General features: G+C 36.8%; 1 protein-coding gene across 3 annotated transcripts in view; it reads left to right on the top strand.

Annotated features, from left to right (window-relative positions):
• The first annotated feature begins 2,772 nt into the window (after positions 1–2,772).
• SMARCAD1 (SNF2 related chromatin remodeling ATPase with DExD box 1) overlaps positions 2,773–24,641 on the top strand; it is a 46,245-nt gene continuing 24,376 nt past the window's right edge. Inside the window, exons 1-7 of one of the 3 annotated variants that reach the window (XM_015890455.3) lie at positions 2,773–2,910; positions 9,894–10,220; positions 13,394–13,565; positions 19,180–19,354; positions 20,562–20,625; positions 23,295–23,386; positions 24,419–24,502. In XM_015890455.3, coding sequence (XP_015745941.1) covers positions 9,983–10,220; positions 13,394–13,565; positions 19,180–19,354; positions 20,562–20,625; positions 23,295–23,386; positions 24,419–24,502 — 825 coding nt within the window. In that variant the 5' untranslated portion in view covers positions 2,773–2,910; positions 9,894–9,982. Of the gene's footprint in view, positions 3,121–9,893; positions 10,221–13,393; positions 13,566–19,179; positions 19,355–20,561; positions 20,626–23,294; positions 23,387–24,418; positions 24,503–24,641 lie in introns of all 3 variants that reach the window. The other 2 variants (XM_007441305.4, XM_007441306.4) reach the window with 2 other exon arrangements.

The raw sequence follows: 24,641 nt of genomic DNA, 5'->3' as shown, positions 1-24,641 counted from the left end.
GGAAGACCAAACAAACCACATTGTGGCTTAGCAAAAAGCTAAGCTAATCACAATGTTAGCTGGCTAATGCCTTGTAAATTGTCCACCACAAGATTAAAATGGCCATACTCAGAATAAAATAAAGCAGAAAGCTCTGGGAAAGTTTCATTCTGAGACCCTTGCTCAATGTTTCCAGCATAGTTCCTTCAAAATATGATTGGAATCTATGCTTGAAGTATGTGGTTGCCACAGCAGCATAAAATAACATACCACTACATTATTTAAGCCCCTGTAGATCTAAAATAATATGAAATAATTTTTGTTTTAATAACTTAATATTTTGTTATTAATCAAACATATTAGATAGATAGATAGATAGATAGATAGATAGATAGATAGATAGATAGATAGATAGATAGAATATGGAAGAAGCAATGTTATCCAAGAGGACTGACAGATATCTTTATTAGTTCTCAAAAAAACAAAAAAAAAAGGAAAGTAGTATGGGGGACAGCAAAGTACCTGCAGGAATTCCCTCCACTATGCAATATTTACAAGAGTGCTACCTTACAGGCCATCTTTTCCCACACACATCTATAAGTTCAATCCCTTTCTAAAGTCTTACTTTATTCAATTTCCTTTCAATGATTAGGGGTTTTTTTATTGCAGTTGTTCACTTTAGATTCAAAAGTTAAATGCCTTGTAAATCATACACCACAATATTAAAATGGGCACACTGGGAACAAAATAGAGCAGAATACTGCTCTATTTGTTTTGAATACAAGCCAAATGTAGTCCCATTATAAAACAAAAATAGGCCCATCTGTCTCATCTATTTAATTGAAAAGTAATATGCCAGTTTTGTTGTGATATGTTTTCAAATCAAATTAGAAATCTACATTTACAAAAGACTAGATGACAGGTTGTTTTTTTTAATCGTGGAATTCAAAATAATTTCTACAGGTGCAGTTTCTTTTGTAACTGTTATATTTTCTCATCTTTCTTGACTATAAGACCAGTTGAACAAATCAGGAACTCTTGTTGTAAGATCCAACAACCAACCTAACAATTAACAGCTTATTTCCCACATTTTCTCAAGTCTGAACCATCTTCCCTTGTTTGTTTTTAAACTGTTTCTTTGGGTTTTATTTTCATAATAAAGAACACACTAAAATGCACTTTCTGTCCAAGAAATAGGAGATATGTCTTGGCTTGCTCTTACTTTTTTCACTGTTTGACAGCTTACCTTTAGAGCAAAGTGGTTCACAATCCCCTTCAACACAGTATTTGCAGTTTATTTTTTCCCTTCTCTTTATTGCTCTGCATGTGCTTTTGGTATAACCTTAGGTTTCTCAATAGTTTACGAAACTGCTTTTAATTTTTAATCTGTCAGTTTTTCACATTTCCTGATCATTTCCTTGTGCTTCACTGTCATTTTCTGTTGAACATATGCTATCCATACTATTGATATCACATGGAATTTCTAACATGTGTTTTATCCTGATCTTTGGAGATGTAGTTCTGGCAACAGTATATAAAGTGCCCTCAGATATGCAGTTCATCTATCATGATCCCTTTGTGACATGTTGGCTAGGAAGTCAATCGAACACATCTGGAGGAGATCAAAATGGAGAAGTCTATTAAAAACAATTTAAGGATGGTAGTAGCAGTAGCTTTTGTCTCAACTTTTCAAGGGTCTCTTTCTGTTCTTGAATCCCCTAAACAACGTAGAAGAGACATGCTAGTAGCTGAAAACATCCATGAAGTGAACAGGCAGAACACTAGAGGGATACGAAAACATTTTGAATTAATTTCTAGTTTGTTCCAACTCTACCAGAAATGTTCACATGTGCTTGGCTCAAAAGATCTGTTTCAAAATTGTTAAGAGAATATAAAGTTGGAGTCAGCTAACTCTAGATAAGAAAAGCATTAAGTTCATGACAGGGGGAGCCCTGAAACCTAAAGGTCAATACCTGTAGTAAAAAATGTGACTTCTGGAGTTAGCCTGATTGGGGTGTTCTTTAGCATAAGAGTTTAGGTTTGCTTGTGAGGCACATTTGATCGGATGTCTGTTATTCTGCAGTTGCAAAATAAAATACTGGCTGTTTTCCTGCCGTTGTCTGGTTAACTGGGCAACGAACTAATACTTGGGAATGACTATTTCCGTGACACAAACTGTAAACGAAGCTCAGACGGGCTGTTTCCAGCTCCAAACACTTCCAGAGTAGCCGGGACAGTTAGATCAGCTGTTTTGAGTTCGGAAGCGTTGGGAACTCGACATGAAGCGCACATTTTGAGCAACCTATTTTGTACATACTGTAATCACTGCAGTGGGTACCCCAAAGGTGAGGCGCTGCAGCTGAGGAGTTTGCAGGTGCAGCCACAAACAACGCAAAGTTCGTGGAGGGACCTCCTTCACGACTTACTCTCCAGCGCAGAACTGAAGTCCGGCAACGTTAAATATCACGAAAGACTGCAATCCAAGGAATTACTCAAACCAGCCAACTGCGCCCAGGCAGGCTTATGAGTTACTGAGTTAAATTTGCTTGTCAAGGCGAGCGCGGAGAACTGCGCCTGCGCACTCCACTCCGGTTCGGCCGTTCCGCGCGCGTGGGCATCATCATCGCAATCAAATGTAAAGAAAAACCTCATCGGCTGTTGGGGGAAAAAAACTGGACGAGAGGGATGCTGGGCACGGGGACCACCTCAGTGAGGTCATCACTAAGCGTCGTTTAGGGGTGCCAAGCTTTCTGGAAAGTCCAGGGCCGCCCGGCTCCTGCTTCGGAGCGTCTTTTGGTCGTCATCACTGTCGCCGTTGTTGTCGTCATCGCCGCCGCCGGGTTCCTCCTACCCCCGCGCCTCAGCCCGCCGTTCGTTCTGCCGCCGCGGCAGGCGTCCCGAGGGCTCGCGCCTCATTGGAGTGGGCGCGCGGTAAGGAAGACGCGGGAGGCCAGGGGTGGCAGAGAAGACGTTCGCTTGCCGGCCCGCCTGGTTGCCCGGCCGGTTTCCTCTCCTTCCCCCTCCCCCTTCCCGTCTTTGTCTCCATCTCTTTCTCGCAGTTTGGCTTAGCCGCGAGAAAAAGCAGGCCGGGAGAGGATGACGCCCGCGTAGAAGGGGTGAGGAGGAGCCCCCTGGCCTCGTGTACGTAGTGGGCTTGAAACCCGGGCGGGGGCATGCAAGCAATGCAGTGGACCCTCTCAAGGGAAGGCGGATGGGGAGGCTCGAGGAGATGCGGAAAGATGGTGGAAAGGAGAGGAAAAACGGAGAAAAGGGAATGGTGGTGGCCGGAAAGGCGGTGCGGGGCTTTGGAGCGCTGAGGGAACCCTCGAGAGACGGTGGGGATTAAGGCCTGCTTGATTATGGAGAGAAATCGCGCTGCAGCGGAGGGAGGGGACCTGTGTGTTTACGACGAGAGTAATGTGAAATATTCTCTCTTTGTTATGCGGGATTCCGCGGTGTGCGGTAGGAATCTCGTTTCGAGCAAATGATGAGCAGGTCGAAAAAATCATGCCAAAGGGGAGGGGAACCCGGAACGATCTGCCCAAAGGGGAGGAGGAACCTGAAGAGAGATGCTGCTGTTATAGGCTGAATATAACTTGCTCCTTTCTACCAGGCAGGCAGTAGGAAATAATCTTTCTAACACACGTGTATTAAAACTACCCTGTAGATGCTGCATATCCATTTAAAAAGCAACAGGAAGGTGCTGACTAGGTAGTGAAATAATGGTCCATAGTTGTGGACCAGAATGGCTTATAATCAAATGCACTAACAAGCCTTGTAGCTTCTTGATGAATACAGGTAGCCACTTTAGCCACTGCCTCATTTAGCGACCGTTTGCAGTTACAGCAATGATGAAAAAGTAACTTGGCGACCTATCCTTGGATATATGACCTTCGCGGATTTGTAAAGCAAAGGAAAGCTGAATTAAGATCATAAGCATAGTCACAGTTTCATTTAGTGACCACTTCGCTTAATGACTGAATTGTTGGTCCCAATTGTGGTTGTTAAACGAGGACTACCTGTACATGTATTATATACAAACTGTTATGGAATATGGTGAACTGTCAGTTCTCTGCTGTAGCAGGTTGTGCAGTCTTGATTTAGTCATAGAGGTGATCTCAAATATGTTGACGAAATGTAATGATAAAAACATACTGAGTACTGTATTTAGAAATGGTATATGATAAAGTCAGTAGGTTTGACTTATGGAATGTTTTAGCACAAATACAGAGTTGAAGGTTGGTTGCTGACTGTGGTAAGAGTATATATGGTAGAAAGAAAATCTGTGAGAATAAATTCAGTGCTTAACAAATGATTCAGCATTGAGCAGCATGTATGACAATGCCCCCTTGATTTTTTTAATATATTTTTTAATAAATCTACAAGGCACGCTTGAGGTGAAGCTAAGGGTCTTTTGGTTGAGGACGTGTATGTGTACATTCAGAGGATGCTGTGTTGTTAGCTAAGAGCCAGCAATGATTTGCAAAAAATGTTAGAATATGCAAATGTTAGAGGAATATGGAACTGTAAATTAATGTATCAAAGATTGAGGGAGTTGTGTTTGACAGAAAAAATGGAATAAATGGTTGCAAAGTACTAATGGTAAAAACTACAGCAAATAAATGGCTATGTGAATCTTGGTAGATTGTTCACTAAAAATAGAAAAATAGATAGAGGGATTTTAGGAAGTACAAATGCTGATAATACGGTTGTGGATAGTATGTGATCTGTTGCAAGGGATGAACATTTACCAAAAGAATTGAAAATGGCTATGTATAAACGTATACTTCTGCCCACTTTGTAATATGGAAATAAGAATTGTTATGTCAGGTTATGTCATGAAAAACAGAAAAGTAACTTGAATGCAGTGAGAATGTGGAAGATATATGTGATAAAACAAGTAAAGAGAGTCAAGAATGAATGGGTAATGAATGACTAGATTGAATATAAAAGTGAGTGACCAGTACAGAAAATTACCTTGAAGTTGTTTAGTCACACAGAGAAAAGGAATGAGATTCCAAGGGTAAAATATATAAATAGAGAGTAAATTGGTCTACAGGAATGCTAAGAATGGTGATCAGATGGATGTGATGACATCCTTAAACAGAGGGGTGAGAAGTTTAAAGAGTGAAAGGCAATGTGTAGATGCAGTGGAAGATGGTTTGCAAGGATAGAAAGGTATGGAGTAGTACAGCTGATGATGGCATACTGTAAATAAGATTTAATTAAATAGCATTTTCTTTTCTGCATTTATAGTAATGTTTTTTTTTTTGTCCACTATTTCTCACTTTCTACCCTTTGGGTTACATTGCTTACCCTGAAAGGATAACTTAAAACATCACAATAGTCTACAAAGACTCATGGTACAAGCCCAGCCTGCAGAAATGTGCATTTCGGATAGGAGACATTCCCAGTCAAAGCAGATTCCTCCACAGAGCTTCTGAAACTAGAAATCCTGAATATGGGAAAAAAGAGCTCATGATACTATTGAACTGCTGTTCTTGGAATCTCAGGACCTCAGTAAGATGAAATAAAAAGACAGCTAGAATGATAGAGAATAAATAAATCTCTTCATCATTAAATTCTCAGGTGTTTTCTAACCATACAGTCACTGTCATGAAAGTGAAGTTCTTTGTACATATTTCCATGAGTGTTCCATGTTCTTTGTACATATTTCCACGAGTGTTCCATCAGCTCTGCTTTTTCTAGGGCCCTCCCTCCATGTAGGCTACTCACATTAGAAACATAACAAATCTATTTAACGGACATGACGCGTTGAGGCTAATAGCTCTGTGAAGGGAGACAGTGAATTTACACAAACACATAAACTACTGTGTGTTGTGCAAAAGGTGCAAGTCCTTAAAATGTCTGGATGTTATACTAAATTGTGCCACAATCTTCATAGTCTGTGGGAGTTTCAAACAAAAACTTTGTGAGGGCATCTGAATTTTACTTATAGGCAGGAGCTTTTGGAGTTAGACATTTGCTTATATATGTCACAAAGGAAAGATGGTTTATAATGAACTGCAAGTTTATATATGAGGTACAGATGAATGGCTTTGTCAGGGCTTTGATGGTCTCTAATAGATTTTAGGATTGATTGTATCTGTTGTGTTTGTATGGATTATTGTACTTTTAAATGGTGAGCAAAACAGTATTTCTAACAAACTACAGAAATAAATAAAGCAGAATAACATCGAAGTCATCTAAATTTCAATTAGCTTTTCATTAAAAAGCAACAGTTGTCTTGGGAGGATAATAGTCAACCATTACAGAAAATTTAATGTTTTATAAAACCATACTATACTGAGGAAACAATATTCAATTTATTTCTATATGACATTCACTCTGCTTATTTTATCTGTTAACTAGTTTATTCCATAGGTCATATGCTTTGATGAGTATATACCTAACATGGCTATAAGGAAATATGCATATGGAAGCAAGAGCTGTGAGAATCATAAATTAAATAGTTGCAAGCTCAATGCAATCTGAATCATAATTATTTTGTTTAAAAAATTGATGTAATTCTTCCCAGGAAAACCTACTTGCTACCAATATGATATATTTACATCAACATGGTAATAGTTGTATTTGAGTTGTGCACTTTTTTCTGTGTGAATATGTCTTTGTCTGGATCCTACTGTACATCTGCTTCTAAAGGGAATTGGCAGACACAGTTCCAATTTGAACATCTTCTGTATTCTGTCACAGTAGATGTGTCTCTATCCAACTCCTCCTACAGCCTATAGGAGCAGATACACATAAAAACAAATGTCTCCAGAGTTTGTTGAGAAATTGCATGTTTAATGAGTGGTAAACATGTAATTTCCCTTCCCAGTCCAACAGCTGTGTCTGTACACTTTTTACAGCAAAAATCAAATTGTTTTTATTGGATGTTTGGGAGATAGAGACAGAAATTCATTCAGTACTTATGTTCTCCTTTTTATGACAGCTCAGATTAGGATGACCTTGGCATTTTCTATAAATTTTCTGCAGAATCTATCTCAAAGTCTATGGAGTAACTCAGCATCTACAGATAATTATGCTATTTAGGAAGAATAACAGTGTTGATATTTCAGATAAGACAATTGTTTTCGGTAGTGAAGAAAAAAGCCAATAGTTGTTTGGTCATCCTTTAACTGTATTGCACTTCTTTTACATCAACTTAGTCCTTTCCTTGACTACATCCTTTTTGTGGAGTAACATAGTAAAATTTCCATGTAGTGATTTCTGGATGTTACTTTCTATCTTTATTTTGCACTTTTTGCATTTTTGAATTTTGCACTTTGCATTTACCCTTCTTTTGATTCATGTAAATATTTTGGCCCCATAATATTGATGACTGAACAGACTGGCATTGGCTCAAGACAATGTAGTGCATCTATTTGATGATCCAGCGTTGCTGCCAAAAAGCAATTTGAACTAAAGAGCTGTGCAAATCCTTCAAATGAAGTTCTTTGTAATGGGCAGGAACATGTACTTCTCTCTGAATCACAAAAGCAACCAAGACTTCCAGGCTTGCATGGATACTTCATAAGCTTCTCCTGTCAGGGTATAAGAATATGATGGAGCATGATGGATATGTATGTAGAGGATTATCGGTGGAATGCCTGCCTAGTGACCCAAATACCAGATTTCACAACATTTGTCTACATTTTACACTGATTGAAGCCTCAAACATTTGCAGTGGGAATCTGTAGAATCCATTGTAGTTACAGTTTTGTCTGTAAAAATGCAACAGGGGATGGGTTCGTTCGTTTTTGTTTGTTTTAGGGTGATCTCTGAATCATGATTAGGGTTTATAAATGATGGCTTAGTATGATATGTAAACTAAGTAATTACATCTTATTCAACAAACAATTCTTTAAACAAATCTTGTCTTAGCGTGACATGTGAACCTAAGATAGTAGAAGATGAAAGAAAAAGGTAATATTGACTCATGGGGACTCCATAGTGGTGTTTATGTGGTTTTCTTTAACAGCATGGAAGTAGTTTGCCATTGTCACTTTTTTTTCTGCCCAGGCTAACTTGCATCCGTAGGATTTCCTGTTGTTTCCTATATAGTTAGCAACAATCTATTGTCTGCTTAGGTGTGGGGTTTTTTTTGGGGGGGGGGAGATACACCCAGATTAGCTAGATGTTTCAATTAAATAATATAGAAACTACCTAGTAGGGGATAATACTGGGGACCTGCAAAGGGGTAAGGGATCTACAAAGTTTACATCACAATAAATATGTTACTACTTAAAGTTTATCTGCAATCCTAACATTTAACATTTGAAAGTTGTTCAGTTCCCTCTGGCAATCTATAGTATGTGCTCTGTTCTCATTGAATTATAAGATTCAGCTAAAGCAAAACTTTGATTTAATAGATCCCCATTAAACTGGGAATTTTGGATGCAATGTATATTTTGTTCCAAACTTACTCCCAAATAATGGGCACGTCCACTGCATCCAAAGTAGTCTGGATGAAGCAGTTAAATTTACATTAATTTTGTATCAAAGATTTTCATCTTTATACACATAACATAAATCACTGCACATGACATAAATTGCAAGTTAATGGACCTTTGCTAGTAATGGACACCACTTTGCCCCAATTGGCCCATTAAATCAAAGTTTCACGTTATACCATTATTTCCTTACTATATTCAGTTTCAATCAGATGGTTTTCACATCAACCTGTGCCAGGTAAAGTACTGCAACTCAGGTATTTAGATTGCTAAGTAGGTAAATATATACATCATCAATTTTTGATAAATGTCTCTAAATTTTTCTACAATCTTGCAAAATGATTTATATATATATTTCTAACAGGAAGGGAATATAATAACAACCTAAGAACATACGCCATGCTCTACTGGATTGGACCCTGGTCCATCTAGTCCTGCAGTTTGTTCTTATAGTGCACAAGGAAGTCCACTAGTCTCCCAGCAGATGGTGTTCAGGGGCAGTCAGGCTGCTATCAAGGCTAATAGCCGTTGATCCCCATAACTTCCATGAATTGGTCCAACCCTTTTTTGAAGCCAACCCAGCTGGTAGCCAGCACCACATCTCAAGGTAGCAAATTCCAAAGTTTAATTATGTGTTGTGTTAAAAAAAATCCTTTTGTCCTAATTCTTCCAGGATTCAGTTTCATTGGGTGGCCTCCAGTTCTAGTATTTTGAGAAGGGGAAAATAGCTTCTCCTTGTTCATTTTATCCACACAATAACAAGCACACTTACCTTAAATACCAGCTGTTAGAAAGCAAGGAAGGTTGTAAGTTTCCTAAATGCATCTAGTTGGTGCATTGTGACACAAAATGCTTGACACTCTTATTGTGAGACATTATTGTTTTCTTGGATGGTTTTCCTCAAGGAATGAGCAGAGACATTAACATCAGGGAAAACAATAATAGAATCAAGTGATATAAATCCAAGTGATCATTATTAAACAAAAGCATATGTTAAAACATTCAAAAATTTTCTAGATATATCATTTATGGTTTCTAAAATCATTTCTGACTTGGCTTCTGTATCATTAAATACCTCAAACGTGTCTTGTTTCTTTATCTAAAATACATCTGTGCTGCTTTTTCAGGGCAAAAGCTTTAAAGGGTCTTATAATAATAGACCCTTTATAAATAAAAACCATGGATTAAAAACCATGGATTAATAGAAATAGAATACACTGAAGGATGTCTGAAGTGAATAAATAATTATTCAGGACTTTCCTAAAATCTTGCAGTGATGGGGCTTGTCTTGGAATGTAAAGTATTAAAACAATTTGGAAATAAACATCTGAAAATGCTAGATATGAATAGAGCAGTGCTGACTGACGACTATAGCTACAACTTGGTAATATAGCCTTACACTATATTATTATAGTTGCATCATCTTCATCAATAATCTGCCTTTTTTTTTTCCTCCAGTTACTCTTGACTTATGTGGAGCTGTTATTGTTCCCAGAGATTTTAAAGTTGCACTTCATAAACTCTGGCCGAAGTGAAGGACAAAGATCATGAGTTTGTTTAATCTGGACCGCTTTCGCTTTGAAAAGAAGACAAAAATTGAAGGACAGAATGCTCCATCTTCAGATTCTCCTGCAGATCAAAAAGCACCTGCTGCTTTCAGTACTGTAAAGAATTCTACACCTCCTCCTCCTTCAGAAGACCATTCTGCTATTGTTGGTGGAGAAGATGATAATGATCATAGTAGTGGACCAACCTCTCCAGCATCTGATGTGTCTGAGAAAACTGGTAAATCTTGGGGTTGGTTTTTTTTTTCCTGATTTATAAATGAATAGAGAGCCTATGTGAATCATTTTACTGCTCTATAGAACACCTCAAAATAAATTACTGTACTCCAAAACAAAAGTACTAATATTCTCTAATTCGATGGACAATCAGAAGCAACCTCATCAAGCAGATAAAATCCTTTAAATATCTAAGATAGTTCTCAGTCTTCTAACTTCTGGTATACTGAAACAAGAAAGCATCTGGTAAAAGCCCCCAAAGCATCCCTTGCAACTGCTAAATTTGCAGATCAATTTGGTAACAATTAAGTTTCACCGGCTGTTAAACTGTTTAAAGCCAAAGTTCTAGGTTTGATGCTATGTGGTGCTTAGTTATGAATTTTTAAGGAGCCTCCTACTTTAGAAGCAATCCAATCAACATTCTTGAAAATCTTACTATAAGTTGCTTATTCAGATTCCAGTGGTCTAACACAACTAGAATTAGAGGTCTGATTAAGAATTTAATTGTCTTAGAATCCGGCTGAAGCAAGTCTATTGGGGAACTTCCTTAGTTCATCTGACCTTGCTAGATAGACCTTCTTAGATTGCTGTTCCAATCTAAGACAAATTAATGACAGTTTGGCATATTGCAGTCTTGCTGTCAGGCCTAGCTCAAGGGACTCCAAGAAACCATGCAGTTTCAGTTCAGCTATGTTATTAGCTACAACCTCTAGCAAGAATCTTCCCAGACTAAAACCCCAGTTCCCAAAGTCCTCCAGTCACAACAGTGTGAATTCTTCAGGGAGGTGCCAGTCTCATCCTCTTGATCCTCCCACGCGGTTCTGGCAAGCTAAGAAAATGTTTATCTCCCTGAGCTCGGCCTTCATAATTCCATTCCATCACACTTGCCTTGTCAACACTCCTGCTTTGGGACTTGATTAAACCCTGGCTGAACTAAAGCAGAGGATTTGGGATCTAGATGTCCAAAATGACCAAGCCAAAATCTCCCAACTCTTTTATAGCGCTATCCCTAGATATTTTTTTAACATCTTATATGCTCCACATAGAAGACTATTTCCTTTGCCCCAAACTGGGTGCTACCTATTAGGGCAACAACTAATAGCTATATTCAGCGTTAAGCAGTTAAGTGAGGCATCATGTGACTGCACCCAATTTTATGACATTTTTTGCAGTGGTCATTAAGCAAATCACCATGCTCATTAAGCGAATCACGTAGTTGTTAAGCGAATCACATGGTTCCCCATTGATTTTGCTTGTCAGAAGCTGGCTGGGAAGGTTGCAAATGGTGATCACGTGACCTCAGGATGCTGCAACCATTGTAAATACATGCCGGTTGTCAAGCACTCCAAATTTTGATCACGTGACTGCAGGGTCACTGCAGTGGTTGTAAGTGCAAGGACCGGTCATATCTCACTTTTTTCAGTGCTGTCATAACTTTGAATGGTCGCTGAACGAATGGTCGTGAATTGAGGACTACTTGTAATGAACTTGAGTTACTGCAATATTATCTTGATCTGTTTGATTTGTGATTTATGCTTGGTTTTTGAATGAAGATTTCTTAACTGCAGTATGGTATACCTTAGCTGAGAGAAAGACACAGGAAATATACTCCTTCTCCTGAGTCATTCAACAGCTTTCTTTGCTATAGTATTGTTCCAAAGAAGTTGTCTGAATTAGGAATAGGAGATACAAAGATTTCAAACCTGTGTGGACAGCCAGTTCCAGAAAGAGGTGCTGGGAGACTGCTTTTGTATCCCATGTAATCTGTTTTGGGATCTTTCATGGCTCTATTCTGACCCCCATAGTTTTTTTTAAATCTACATGCTGAAGGAAGAAGTTACTTGAAGGACTGTTGTAAAGTGTTATTAGTGTAAAGGTGTCGCTTTTTCATACAGTGCAGGAGAGGGGTTAACCACTCTGAACGAATGTTTAGTCTTAGTTATTGATTGGATAAGTGACAATAAAATAAGTCTCAGTCCAGGTAAGATGGGGCTTTTGTTATGCCAAATTAAATGGCCTTCAATTTACTCTAAATGGAGTTTGTTTTGTGTATTGATTTTTTAAAAAATCCATTTCCTTGGGCTCTGCACTTGTAGACTACATTACTAATCAAAATCTTAAAATAAATAGATTCATTTTGTTTATAAATTGTATTGATCTTTAAAAAAGTAAAATGTGTTTAATTTTTTTTTTCTGGTCCAATGTGATGTCTATTTATAGTTCATTCTGGATTTATTGAATGCTTCAGTGCAGATATTCCAAACTTGAGAACAGAATATTCTTTAATCAGGCTTGTGGTAGTTGTATAATCAATGAAATATTGGGAAAGTGGAGAAGCATATGTTTCATTGGCCTAATAATGAAACTTTCTTTTATTAAATAGAGCAGATATCTGTAAACTATGTTTATCTGAATCTAATGCACTTCAAGTTGCAAGTTCTTTCTTGATTTCCATCTTGTTATTTTAGTAAATCTCTCTAGCCACATCTCCATATTAAAGTTTGGCAATAAACTTTGACTATACTTCAGTGGGCATGTCAAACGTGCCACTTTCAAAGCTCGCACTATATGTAGCCTGTTTCAAGTGTCAGCAAGTTGCTTGGTGTTATAAAAGGTTAAACTTTATTGAAATTTCCATCAAGCATCTCTCAAGGAGTTTTGGTTTTTAAATTTACATCCCATAACCTTTGTCAGGCAGCAATCCTATTTTGCACCTGTTGTTCCCTTATTTGTATTGCTATCTTTTCTATTTGGGAACATCTTGCATGTCTCCGGGATCAGAATTGTTGTAGTCCTGAAAAAGAACCATAGACTGCTCTTGATTTTTGTTAATGGTTTGTCATTATTACCATCTCATTGTGTACAATCTAATCTTTTCCCTTTTCTTCTCTTTCCCCTTCCCACTGCCAGCTTCTCAAAGCAGCAGAAAGTCAGGGGACAGAAACTCTTCTCCTCTGACAGAAAATCTGTATAGTCACAGTTCAGTTTATAAGGTTACATATTTCTGTGCGTGTTCACATTTTTCTCTGCCAAAATTGAGTTTAGGCTCCACAATTAAACAATTTTTTACTTACCATTGTTATAGACTGCTTCAACTAATATACATTAGTTACAGTAAACATTTTAATTCTGTTCATGAATTATGTATACTTTTTATCCTTCATTCTGCTTCCAAAGATGACTCCAGTATTCCAGAAACTCCTGAATCAAAGAGGACAGTGCAATCAACGTATTTTAAATATCGGAAAGATGTTATTGAATTGTCATCTGAAAGTGAAGGCGAGGAAATACCAACCAAATACAACAATGCAAAGCAACCCACAGTTTCTAGAAAGGATGTCATTGTAATGTAAGCCTTTATAACTCCTTTTAGATTACCTGCTCATTTTAAAATTAACAGTCAATCTGGAATCTTAGGATATTATGCTCAAGTTTCTTATAATACAGTACAGAATTTTCAGTATAAAGGCAACAAGGTAGTAAATCAGGAATCTTCTTGAACCTAATGCAAATACAGGTAGTCATCACTTCATGTCTGTTTGTTCAGCAACTGCCCGAAGTTATGGCAGCGCTGAACAAAGGGACTTATGAACAGTCCCCAAAGTTACAGCCATTGTAATCCCCCCATAGTCACAAGAGCAAAATTAGGGTGCTTCAACTCCCCCCATCTATGCCCTTTGGGCCCCTGCACTCCGTGGCCTCTGCCGCCTTAGCTGACCTTCGCCATCTTGTTGCTGCTGCTGCTGACCAAGCTTTCCTGGCTGACCCTTTGCGAGGCAGCTGCTGGCTACACAAGGCTTTCTTCCCAAGGTTGCACACAGCGGTTTCCTTGCAAGACCTGGGGAAGATGGCCTCACATGTCCAGCAGCTACCTTGTGAAGGGCCAGGGCAGCACACCTCTTCACAGTGGGAGCAAGAAGATAGGGAAAATCAGCTGGGACGGTGGAGCACAGGGCAGCAGGGGGCTTGGAGTGCAAGGTGGTGAGGGGGACTGGGCCTGGGCTGGGGTGGCTGTGGCTTCTCAGGGTGGCTGTGGCTTTGTGCTGCAATTCAGGGGCTTCTTGAAGCCCCGGAGCCACGGCACACCAAGAAGCCCCTGAGCTGCAGTGTGGAAAGCAGCCCCAGAGCCGTGTGGTTCTGGGGCTGCTTGCTGCCCCACAAGGCAGGGTGTAGGATGGCCAAAAGGGCAGAGATGGGGAATAGGCATTTGGGGGGAGTTGAAGGAGAGGCAGTCTGTTACTTTGGAAGAACTGAGGCTTGGGGTTGGGAGGGACCAAGCCCAGAATGGCTTGGACTGGGGTGGGTCCTTGGCTAATGACCGATGGAATTTGGTTAATGATGGCAACGGGGAGTGCTGGGATTGCCATCACTAAGTAATACAGTCACGTGATATCACATTTTATGATTGCATCGCTTAGTGATGGAAATTCCAGTCCCAATAACCATCATAACTTGAGTACTACCTGCTGTTCTGAATAAACATACAGAAATCCATCATAAACCTTTTTTTAATTAGTAACATTGTGAAAGCTGTTAAATAGAGAATGAAAGGGGCCACTGTGCAGCCATAAATGCAAATGTAAATGGAGAAATCTATTCCTTAAAATTCACAGCTTATGTAAAATTCTTGAAGTATTTTCTAAAGTTCAATTTGTCCTTGTCTCTGTAACTTCACAAGGAAGAAAGGAAAACAAAGAACAGTTTCCTGGTGTAACTGTCTAGGAAATGCAGACATGATATGATACATCATATAGAGTACTGTCATTAATTCATAGCAGATCTTTCTACAGAATTTCTATCATTAAAGTTCAAATGTTCTTCCAATAAGTTGACAATCTGCCTTTCTGATATATCAGTCTTGGATATTTAATTTTTGTTTTCTGCCTGTTTTTCTGAAGAGGTGGGCTGAAGATGGCATAATGAGTTAGAAATGATCAATGGTGGAAACAAAAAATATTAAATGGAATAAAATATTGCTAGGTGTTCATATTTCCATACTTTTTCTCACAAACTATTATGATTACTAGTCTTGTGAAAATTGGAATTTTTAAAGACAATGAGTAAATAGAAAATGTAGAAAACACAGAGCAACAAATAAATTCAATTCTGTTGATAATAATTTTATAATAATTTTATTTTAGTATGTAATTTTTTATGTTTTATTTATCAGCTTTTTCTCCATTGTTTTGAGAAAAACTGAAAAGTATTGTTAGAAACCTTGATTTAAATTACCCTATTTTCCATTTGCTACCCTAAGAGGCAGCAGACTGCCAGGTGCCAAGCAAATGTATATCTTAATTTTTATATTGGAAAGCCTTTACATCTCAGCTTGAGTCCAGTGTCAGCAAATTATAAGTTGTATCAGTTACAGACCCTTGTCTGTAACTTGCAGATCCTTGCAGATGTTGGAGAGTACATTTGACCCCAAAACTCCAGAATAGCTGCAGAGTTAGTTGCAGGAAGTTTGTTCTGTGTGCTCATATCTTTCCCCTTACCCATTATCTCCAAGAAAAAAGAAAATAGAGGAAAACTTATAACCAACTCAGGGAATTCAGGGTTAGTGCATCAGAAGCAGAAATTGCCTTTAACTCGCTATAGATAGGCAAGTACTGATCTTGGATCCCAAGCAGACAGTAGTGGAAAATGCTTACTGTACTAAATACATACTAAAATAAAATTATTATAAAATTATTATCAACAACCCTTGTTGATAATATTAATATTAACGTCTTACAGCCCTTAGACTTGTATAGAAGGGCATGATGTAAATACAGTTAAACAAATTCTTCATTTTCACAACATTTCTAATTTTATGGAGTCCTTGGTGCTTTCTGAGCTTGGTTCTTTGTTTGCAGACATTTCATTACCCAACTAGGTTACATCATCAGTGCAAGTGAGTGTGGGGTTTGCTCCCTGTTTATAACCAGTAGCTTGCCCTGCCAGGGTTGGTGGGGGTATGGTTTTCTCATTGGTAGTACCTTGATTAGGGTATTGTTTTCTGCTTGATTGTTTGTCTAGTGTTAATCCTTGCTTATCTGGGTATTGGCCACTGGAGAGAATATTTTTTTTGGGTTCTGGTCTTTTGTTTCCTTCTTAGCTTTTTTATTGTCTCTTTTGGATGGTGTAAGTATGGTTTATTTCTGTGTCTATTGATGGCTGATTTGGTTGAATGCCAGGCTTCCAGGAATTCCCTAGTGTTTTTGGATTTAGCTTGATCTAGGATGCTCACAGTTTCTCACTTGAAACTATGGTTGAGTCTGTCCATGTGTTGTGAGATTAAGGAGTTTTCATCATGTCTTCTGATTGCAAGTTAGTTTCTTGGATGTGCTCTGCTACTCTTCTGCCTACATAGTGGCTCTTACAGTCCGTACACTATATGTTATAGATGACTCCTGTTTTTTATTCTTGGGCTACTGGGTCTTTTGGTTTATTTAAGATGGTTTGGAAGGTCTTAGTTGGTTTGTATGCTACAGTAATGCCATGAGGTTGTAATAGTTGGTTGTTTCTGAGATGTTTTTGGTGTATAGTAGTGTTACCTTTTTCATAGCTTGTGTTGGTTGTGCTGTAGTGGGTTGAGTGGTCAGTTACACCCCCCACCAACACTGGCAGGGCAAGCTACTGTATATAAACAGGAAGCAAACACCACACTCACTTGTATTGATGATGTTACCTAGTTGTAACATAAGGAAATATCTGCAAGCAAACAACCAAGCTCAGAGAGCACCAAGGATTCCACACTTTAACCCTGAGCTACATATATTCTCTTTTATTGGAATTTTTATTTATTTATTTTTTTAGCCATAGATATTAGTATAAAATGGATTACTGTAAATCTCCGTTTTGTGATATTTACACAATACTGTTCTTAATCATCACAACATTGTCATGTATCATGTCTACCGTTGAAAGCAAAATGATAAATTTAAAATATTTAGACTTATTGGAATAATCTTTTTCCATTAAAAAAGCTATCCTAATTGCTATTATATTTTTTTATAATCTGATCTAAATTGGTTTTATGAGCTAATTGAAATTATTCTTAAAAGTATAACATTCTTAAATGAGAAATTGATGAATTTATTATTATTTACTGTTTCCAGAAAGCTTTGTTTTGTGTGTGCTAATGCTTGTTATGTTCCTTAATTAGATAGTATCTCCAAGAAGGAGATTATAAATGCTAACTTGATAATTAGATGTATATTTTAATGTGCCCTCAGGTTAACATGTCATCACAATCTGTAAAAGATTTAGATGATAAAGCACAAGTTAATTTTTTTGAGAAAATGAATTTTCTTGTCTATGCAATTAACCACAATGTTTAAGCATTTTTTGAAACAAATTTAATACTTCTTAATGTATCTCTGCATTTCACTTTATTCTGCTGTTGCAATGAACAGTCCCTTGATTAAGTATGTTAACTATATAGTATTGGGAATTAAGGATGTTGGGTATATTTTGATTTTCAATATTTGATGTGATCATGCGAGGAGAACATTTTTTCAATCCATATTTATGCAGCTTTTTAAAAAAAATTAATAAAAAGAACCTCTAATGGATGCAAGGTTTTCTACTCCTGATAATGTTTAAATGGCATCTCTCATAGAAGATATAGTAATAATTTATTAAATTTGTATAATCATGGACATCATTTGCCACAATAATATTATTAGAAACTCATTTTCCTAGTTCACAAAATTATGCTAAGCTTACCTAAAAGACCAGTGTCAATCTCATTCTTGAATAACATTTATTTACATATATTCGTGCTTTACTTTTTGATCAAAATAGTCTCCACATATAATTTACCTTTGAAAAGCACACAATTGATGGCATAAACCAGCTCCAGACTTTTCTTTCCAGAGAGAAGGACATAAGGAGCTTCAGGCTGTCTCATTAAAAGGAGGGATAGGGTGGGGCGGGGGGAGACCACCCAGAAGCAGTTCCTCTACTGATTTACCAATTTTTTTCCTACATATAAATAGCTATATCCTACCATTGTACAGCTAATATAGATTGTATAATTCTAAAGTTTTAGAAGACAAGTGGCTTGTGATCAAATTTGCTTTTAAAGCTAACCTATCTTGAATGTACAATGTGAGCAGAGATGGGTAATACACAGCCTGCATGTTGCTCGCGGGTTCCCTTTTAAAGTCCCATAGTATGTTCAAATTGCATCATAAAAGCTCTGATTTTCAGCAGTACAATTTTTTGTAGAAATATTTTTTGTGCAAAAAATAAGAGGCAAAATAGGTATATTATATTTGCATAACTGAGGTTTAATTTCCCTGTTTTGATCCTTAAAACCAATAAAACCATCACCCCAACATAATCCACCCCAAAATTCAGCATGACCCATTTTGTCCTATCATTACTTAAGGAACCCTCACTCATTCAAAATTATTTATAATACAGTTTTATGCATTTTGACATCAGTTTTAAAATGTGTGTTTTAAGATAGGCAGCCATACAAATACTATAAATAAATAATAAGGTAACTTGGCTTTTTAGCAAATAAATGCATAGGTTTTCCCTGGGACAGAGTCATTGGTGAATTATTGGCCTTAGAAATCAATATATAAGTAAATCAGATATGTGGCAATTTCAGAGAAGGGTTTCTTGCTTTTTTTTTTTTAAAGAGTTTTTTTTCATGTAACAGCTCTGGCACCGAAAACTCTTGACCTTATAAAGGGATAATTCAAGAAATTAGGTTTCATCTAAAAAACTACATTAGCCAAAACATTATAAAAAGAATGCAAATAAATTTCCTAGATAGAAAAATAATAAATAAATTGTTCCTGTTTTTAGTAAGATTTTATAATAGGGCTAGAATTGTTGGCTTCTAGTGAATTTACCATTGGCTTCTAAAAGTAGCATTGTTACTTAATGTCTGTTTATGTATTTCATGATGCAATTTTTTAGCTCTACAGTAAAATAAGCTTAATGTTTTATCTCCATAATTATAGTTCTGAACCTTCTGATGAAGAAAGTGAGAATGAATCATCACAATCTCTCCATAAAAATGGTCCAACCGAAATGTCAGATGCCACAGAGGAAGAGGAGGAGGAAGATCTGAACTACTGTAAACTCCAAACACTAAAAGAACTTTTTCCACAAAAAAGTGACCAAGAATTATTAGAGGTACAGTGTGTGTTCAGTTGTTAAGTTGTGTCTGACTCTTCGTGATCCCATGAACCATATCACGCCAGGCCTTCCTGTCCTTCACTGCCTCCCTAATCTAATTTACCAGGAAATATCCACATACATCTCTTGAATGTTTGAAGATAAATCTCTTCTAGAGATTTCTTATTTTCTCTTTTCCTTGCTTTTCAACAACCTTGATCAGAATGTTAGGAAGAGGAGAACAGTGATGTTTCACATATACGCACATTCTTTCTCTCTCTCTCTCTCTCTCTCTCTCTCACACACACACACACACACACACACACACACACTCTACAGCAATGCCATTTGGAGATTACTGAGTTTCCAGTGTTGGAGTTTGAGGTATGGCTACTAGAAAAGGGTGGGAAACTAAGCTAATTTGCTGGACAACAGATCAGGAAGCCAAGAAATTCCTCCTCCTTCAAAGCAACCTAAAGCAGAATTACTTGATAGAAGAGGAAACTGGCAGGGTTCCTTCTCTAGTAAAATTGGTTGCAGACTCCTGAAAACCCAGTATGAGAATCCAGCATTTTGTTGTTATTGGGGTTGAGGTAGGTAGGAAACCTGGTCTGCTCTTCCCAGCAGATCATGCTACAAGGGTTGCTGGGTGAAAGGGGGAGCCATCTGGTAAGATCACTGGGAAGAAAGAGCAACCCAGCAGTTTTTCTCTTTCCTTGCAGCATGCCATTTCTAATCCTAGCACAACCCACCCCCCAAAAGATAGACTTGGGTTTTCATGGCTCTAGTGACCTATTGTCTTTTAGACAATTAATGAGGTCTATACATTATCTTCCCAGGTTTATTTAATCCAGTTTAGCAATACAGTGAATTAATGTTATACATAATGTTGTGTCTGGCTAAGGTAGTTGTAATGTTTAAAAATAAATTGCAATCACGTAAGTCCCACTTCAGATATTATGTTTACCTTGAGTGAACTAGATCATTGTGGGTAAGCTGTCCATATCTGTCCATAGCAAGTTACAAACTCAAGCAGTTACCCAACCTATCTTTCATGATTTATGGATTAATTATTAAAATATTTATGCCATATTATGTTTTTCCACAAATTCTGTTCTAAGATGCCTCTTTGCACTTCCAAATAAAGATGAATAGGATTTCACAGCAAAAATTTAAAATAATAATTTTAATTTAGAAAAATATTTTTCTCATTTTCTTCCTGTAGCTGATAGAATCAACGGATACAATGGATGAAGCTATAGCTGCTGGTCTAAAATTGTTTGAGGAAGGTATACAGCTATTCTTTTATTTTTTTTTCCTCATATTTTTTGTAATTGACACGTTTGATATCTCTTGTTTCATCATACACCATCTTATTTACTATTCTTCAAATATTATTATTTAAATATAGGACTTACATAAAATACTGAAACTTGTATAGAAAGAGAGTTCAGAATAACAACAGCTCTCTTCTTACACACAGATGCATCTGATGTCATGTGTTCTTAAATTCTTTTTTCCAATGTTGTGAGAATCATACTGCACATTTTTTACATTTCAAATTAAGTGTCAGTAGTGGTTAAGTGACTTGTTGCTAAACACACACAAATAGGTGATTGTTCCCACTGTGAATGTAATTTTTTTCAGAAACCAAATGAATCAATATCATTTTATGCATATAAATTTAGCATTAAACTAAATACATTTTCATAATACACCGCATGTTCAAAAATCTATCAAAATTGTTTGATGCTGAGACTTTATAAATTTATAAGGTTTTGATAAAATGCTGTTTCAACTGTACATTGCTTAAATACTTCATAAGGTTGTTTTGTTTTGTTTTGTTGTGGTTCTTTGTTTATTTCTTCTTTGCCCTCAGCTGTTGCTTTTATAGCAAAGATTTAACATAACACTAAGATTTCAGGCCTTTTTTATAGCAATTGACAAAGATATAGTGGGTGTTCCTGTGTACAAAGAGTCAGGCAAGAATAAACAGGTCTGTAAATAATGGGCAAGTTTTAAGATCAATTATTGAACACCTGTTTGTTACGGGGGGGAGATTCTTCATTTTTTCTGAAAAACTTCAGTTGATTACATAGTGAAAATAAAACAAAGCTTGGTAAAATAAATTTAATTTGTTGGATTAATTTGAACTAACAGTATTATCAGTATGTTACATTTCCCATATTAAGTTTCAGGTCAACTGATATAATTTGTATTGTTGTTGTTGTTGTTGTTGGTCGCATAGTCAGCCAGTTGTTTAGACTGTATTTGGCATTTTTATCGACCTGTCAATATTGTTGTGTAGTTAGAGGGCTTTATTTTTTCTGAGGAGAAGGCAGAGGAAAGAGCGCCTGGTTTGGGAATGAAAATGATTCAATAGCTATGCTGGCTTCCTCTACTACCGACTCCCCCTGGTTTGCCTCTATAGTCTGAGCTACTTCTGGCAAGGCTTCAGTTTCTTTACCCTGGGTAGACCTCTGCAGTTATTCCAATTCTACTTCTGTGAATACTTTATTTCATATTATAAATCAACTTGATCTGCTAACCTCTGTTCTGTTATTTCTGATTCTGGATGTTGGTTTTTTCAGAACAATTAGCTGGAACAACTTTCCAGAACAAATCATCATCATCATTATGGTTGGTCACACAGTCAGCCAGATGTTTAGACTGGATTTGGCATTTTTATTCACCTATCAAATCCTTTCCAAGGACCTGGGATAGGCAGATGTTGTTTGATGGTGTTAAAGGTATCGTCGCAGGATATAAGCTGTTCCAAGTAACACTGCCTTTTGCAATTGACTGATGGTGATTTTGTCTATGCCGATGGTCTTCAAATGGTGCTCCAGATGTTTTGGGATTGCACCTCAGGCTCCTATTACTATTGGTACTATCTTTGCTTTCTTTTCCCATGGTTGTTCTCCTTCTGTTTACAGGTCTTTATATTTTTTGATTTTCTCCAGTTCTTTTTCTTCTATTCTGCTGTTTCCAGGTGTTGCAATGTCCACTATGCAGACTTTTTTGTCTTTCTTATCAACAATTGTTAAGTCTGGGGTGTTGTGTGGCAGGTACTTGTCTGTTTGAATTCTAAAGTCCCAGAGCATTTTAGCTTCTTCATTTTCTATTACTTAGTCTGTTTTGTGGTCCCACCAGTTCTTGTTTGTTATTATTATTATTATTATTTGAATGAGACAGCCTAATGTTGTTACTGAGCATTGGGCTGTGGCTGAGTTCCAGCAAAACTGTTTACACATATTGGAATCTATACAATTATAATTTTATCTTGTAGGTTAGGATCACCACCAGTTTTTTTGGGAATGTATAAATTAATGTGTATGATGAACTATTATGAAATGACCAAACACAATGGGGGCGGGGTTGATGAGTAGAAACATAACCTTATATATGCAAGGTATGAAATCATGCAATTATCTGGATTGTACTTCGTGTTTTACTCTACAACAATAGAGATGATGATGATGATGATGATGATGATGATGATGGTAACAGAACAATAGAGATGATAGTATCTGAGGCAAGCATAATTTCAATATTAGGATAGTATCATAATGCTTTTTATGTATTTATATACCATTAGAGAAGTTATTTTTGTGCAATAGATTTACCATTAAATGATATACATCTCTTTACATACACTGTACAAATACATAATGTGGGAGCATGAACAGAACTGGAAATATTGTCTGGAACATGTATAGGAAATAACTGCTTCAAAACATGGAGATGGGACAGCTAATCATTCTAAAGTATTACTCATTTTGATGAGAAAGTTAAGATTGTGAGTATACTGTAAATTTCTAAGACTGCCCTACATAGGTTTATTATATTAATTAACTATTTTGATTTCCTGAAATAATATAAACAACCGGAATCACTTAGATATTAGACTGAAAGTTCTTTTCAAATATTAATTTAATATCCCTTTTTATTTTAAAAGGAGGATCTCGAAAGAGAAAGCTCGAAGAAGGTGCAGTGGGTGGTCCTGAAGATAAGGATGACCAAAGTGCAAAAAAGAAAAAGCTTGATCCTGTGAGTATTTGGTCATATTTTCTATAAATACAAGAACCCAAACTAAGAGTGAAACTCAATAGTAAAAGCAGTTGAATGCAAACTTCATATTCGGTCCCTGATAACTCTGCACAGAAGTGGAACAATTCCTCATTGAGACACCAAAGAACCACTGTAAGTCTTTGTTGACAATACTGGCTTAACGTATTAAGGGTCTGGCTCTCCTTCCTCTGCTCTTAAATAGATTTTTCATCTATTTCATTTTCTCAGTTAATGGTGATGTGGCTGCTTGAGCTACATCATTAAATGCTAAACATTGTCTTGAGCCAGGTTGCACAACTTCTCTGTACCATTGTCTGTATTTGATCCTTTAGTGATAGGCATGGGCTGCAGTGTCTGGATAAAGAAGTAGGTGGACCAGGACAAAAAACTAATTTAAAATTAGTTAAATTAAATAACTGCAGGTAATACGATTACTCCATATTTATTTAAAAATTCCCTCCTTCTGTTACATGCTAAAATACAATTTGGTATCAACTTTTGGAGTTCCAAAAGTCCTGGGGGCATAGACTATGCACACCTGTCTTAGATTAAAACCTTTTTTTTTTTTAACTAAGTCTTCACTATTTGTAGCTTGGAAATTACATCTCCAAGTAGAGAGATAGATATAGATATATAAAAACTATAGTCGCACATCTCTGATTAAGCTACAGCTTTTGGGTATAGTCATAGACCTTTGTGTGTGTATGTGTATGTGTGTGATGTATGACTGTATAAAGATGAAGTTTCCAAATTTCACATCAGTATCTGAAACACTAGTTTCATTCTGAGAAAGAGAATGTTTAGATCCAGCCATAAAACTGAAGCAATGCTAGTTTACCTGTGTTTTCTGGTCATTGTTTTTTTTTTCATTAAAGGATGATATATATGTAAGGTTTTTAGGATTATTTTAATACTTTTATAAAATGTTTAAATTTATGTGTATTTATTTAGTAATCTAATTAGTAGAGTGAGCTGAATTGCAAAATAAATTCCTTTTTTTTTCAACCATAGTTGCAAAATCCCGAAAACCAGTGGGAAAAGCGTGAAAATTTAGTAAGCAAACTGCACAAAGAATTTCCTAGCTTGGATAAAGAGGTATGGTTGTACTTGACACAATATGTATTTTATGCAGATATATAAATAGATCCATATTAATTGCCACATCTGTTGAATAAGATTCAAGAATAAAAGGTTCAAGAATAAAAGAAACATAATAACTCAGTTCCCTGTGTAG

Source organism: Python bivittatus, unplaced genomic scaffold (genome assembly GCF_059951505.1).
Source record: "Python bivittatus isolate LINGU-HERP-01145 unplaced genomic scaffold, Pbiv_v1 ctg000070_np1212, whole genome shotgun sequence".
Lineage (NCBI taxonomy): Eukaryota > Metazoa > Chordata > Lepidosauria > Squamata > Pythonidae > Python > Python bivittatus.
This window is presented reverse-complemented; position numbering and strand designations above follow the sequence as displayed.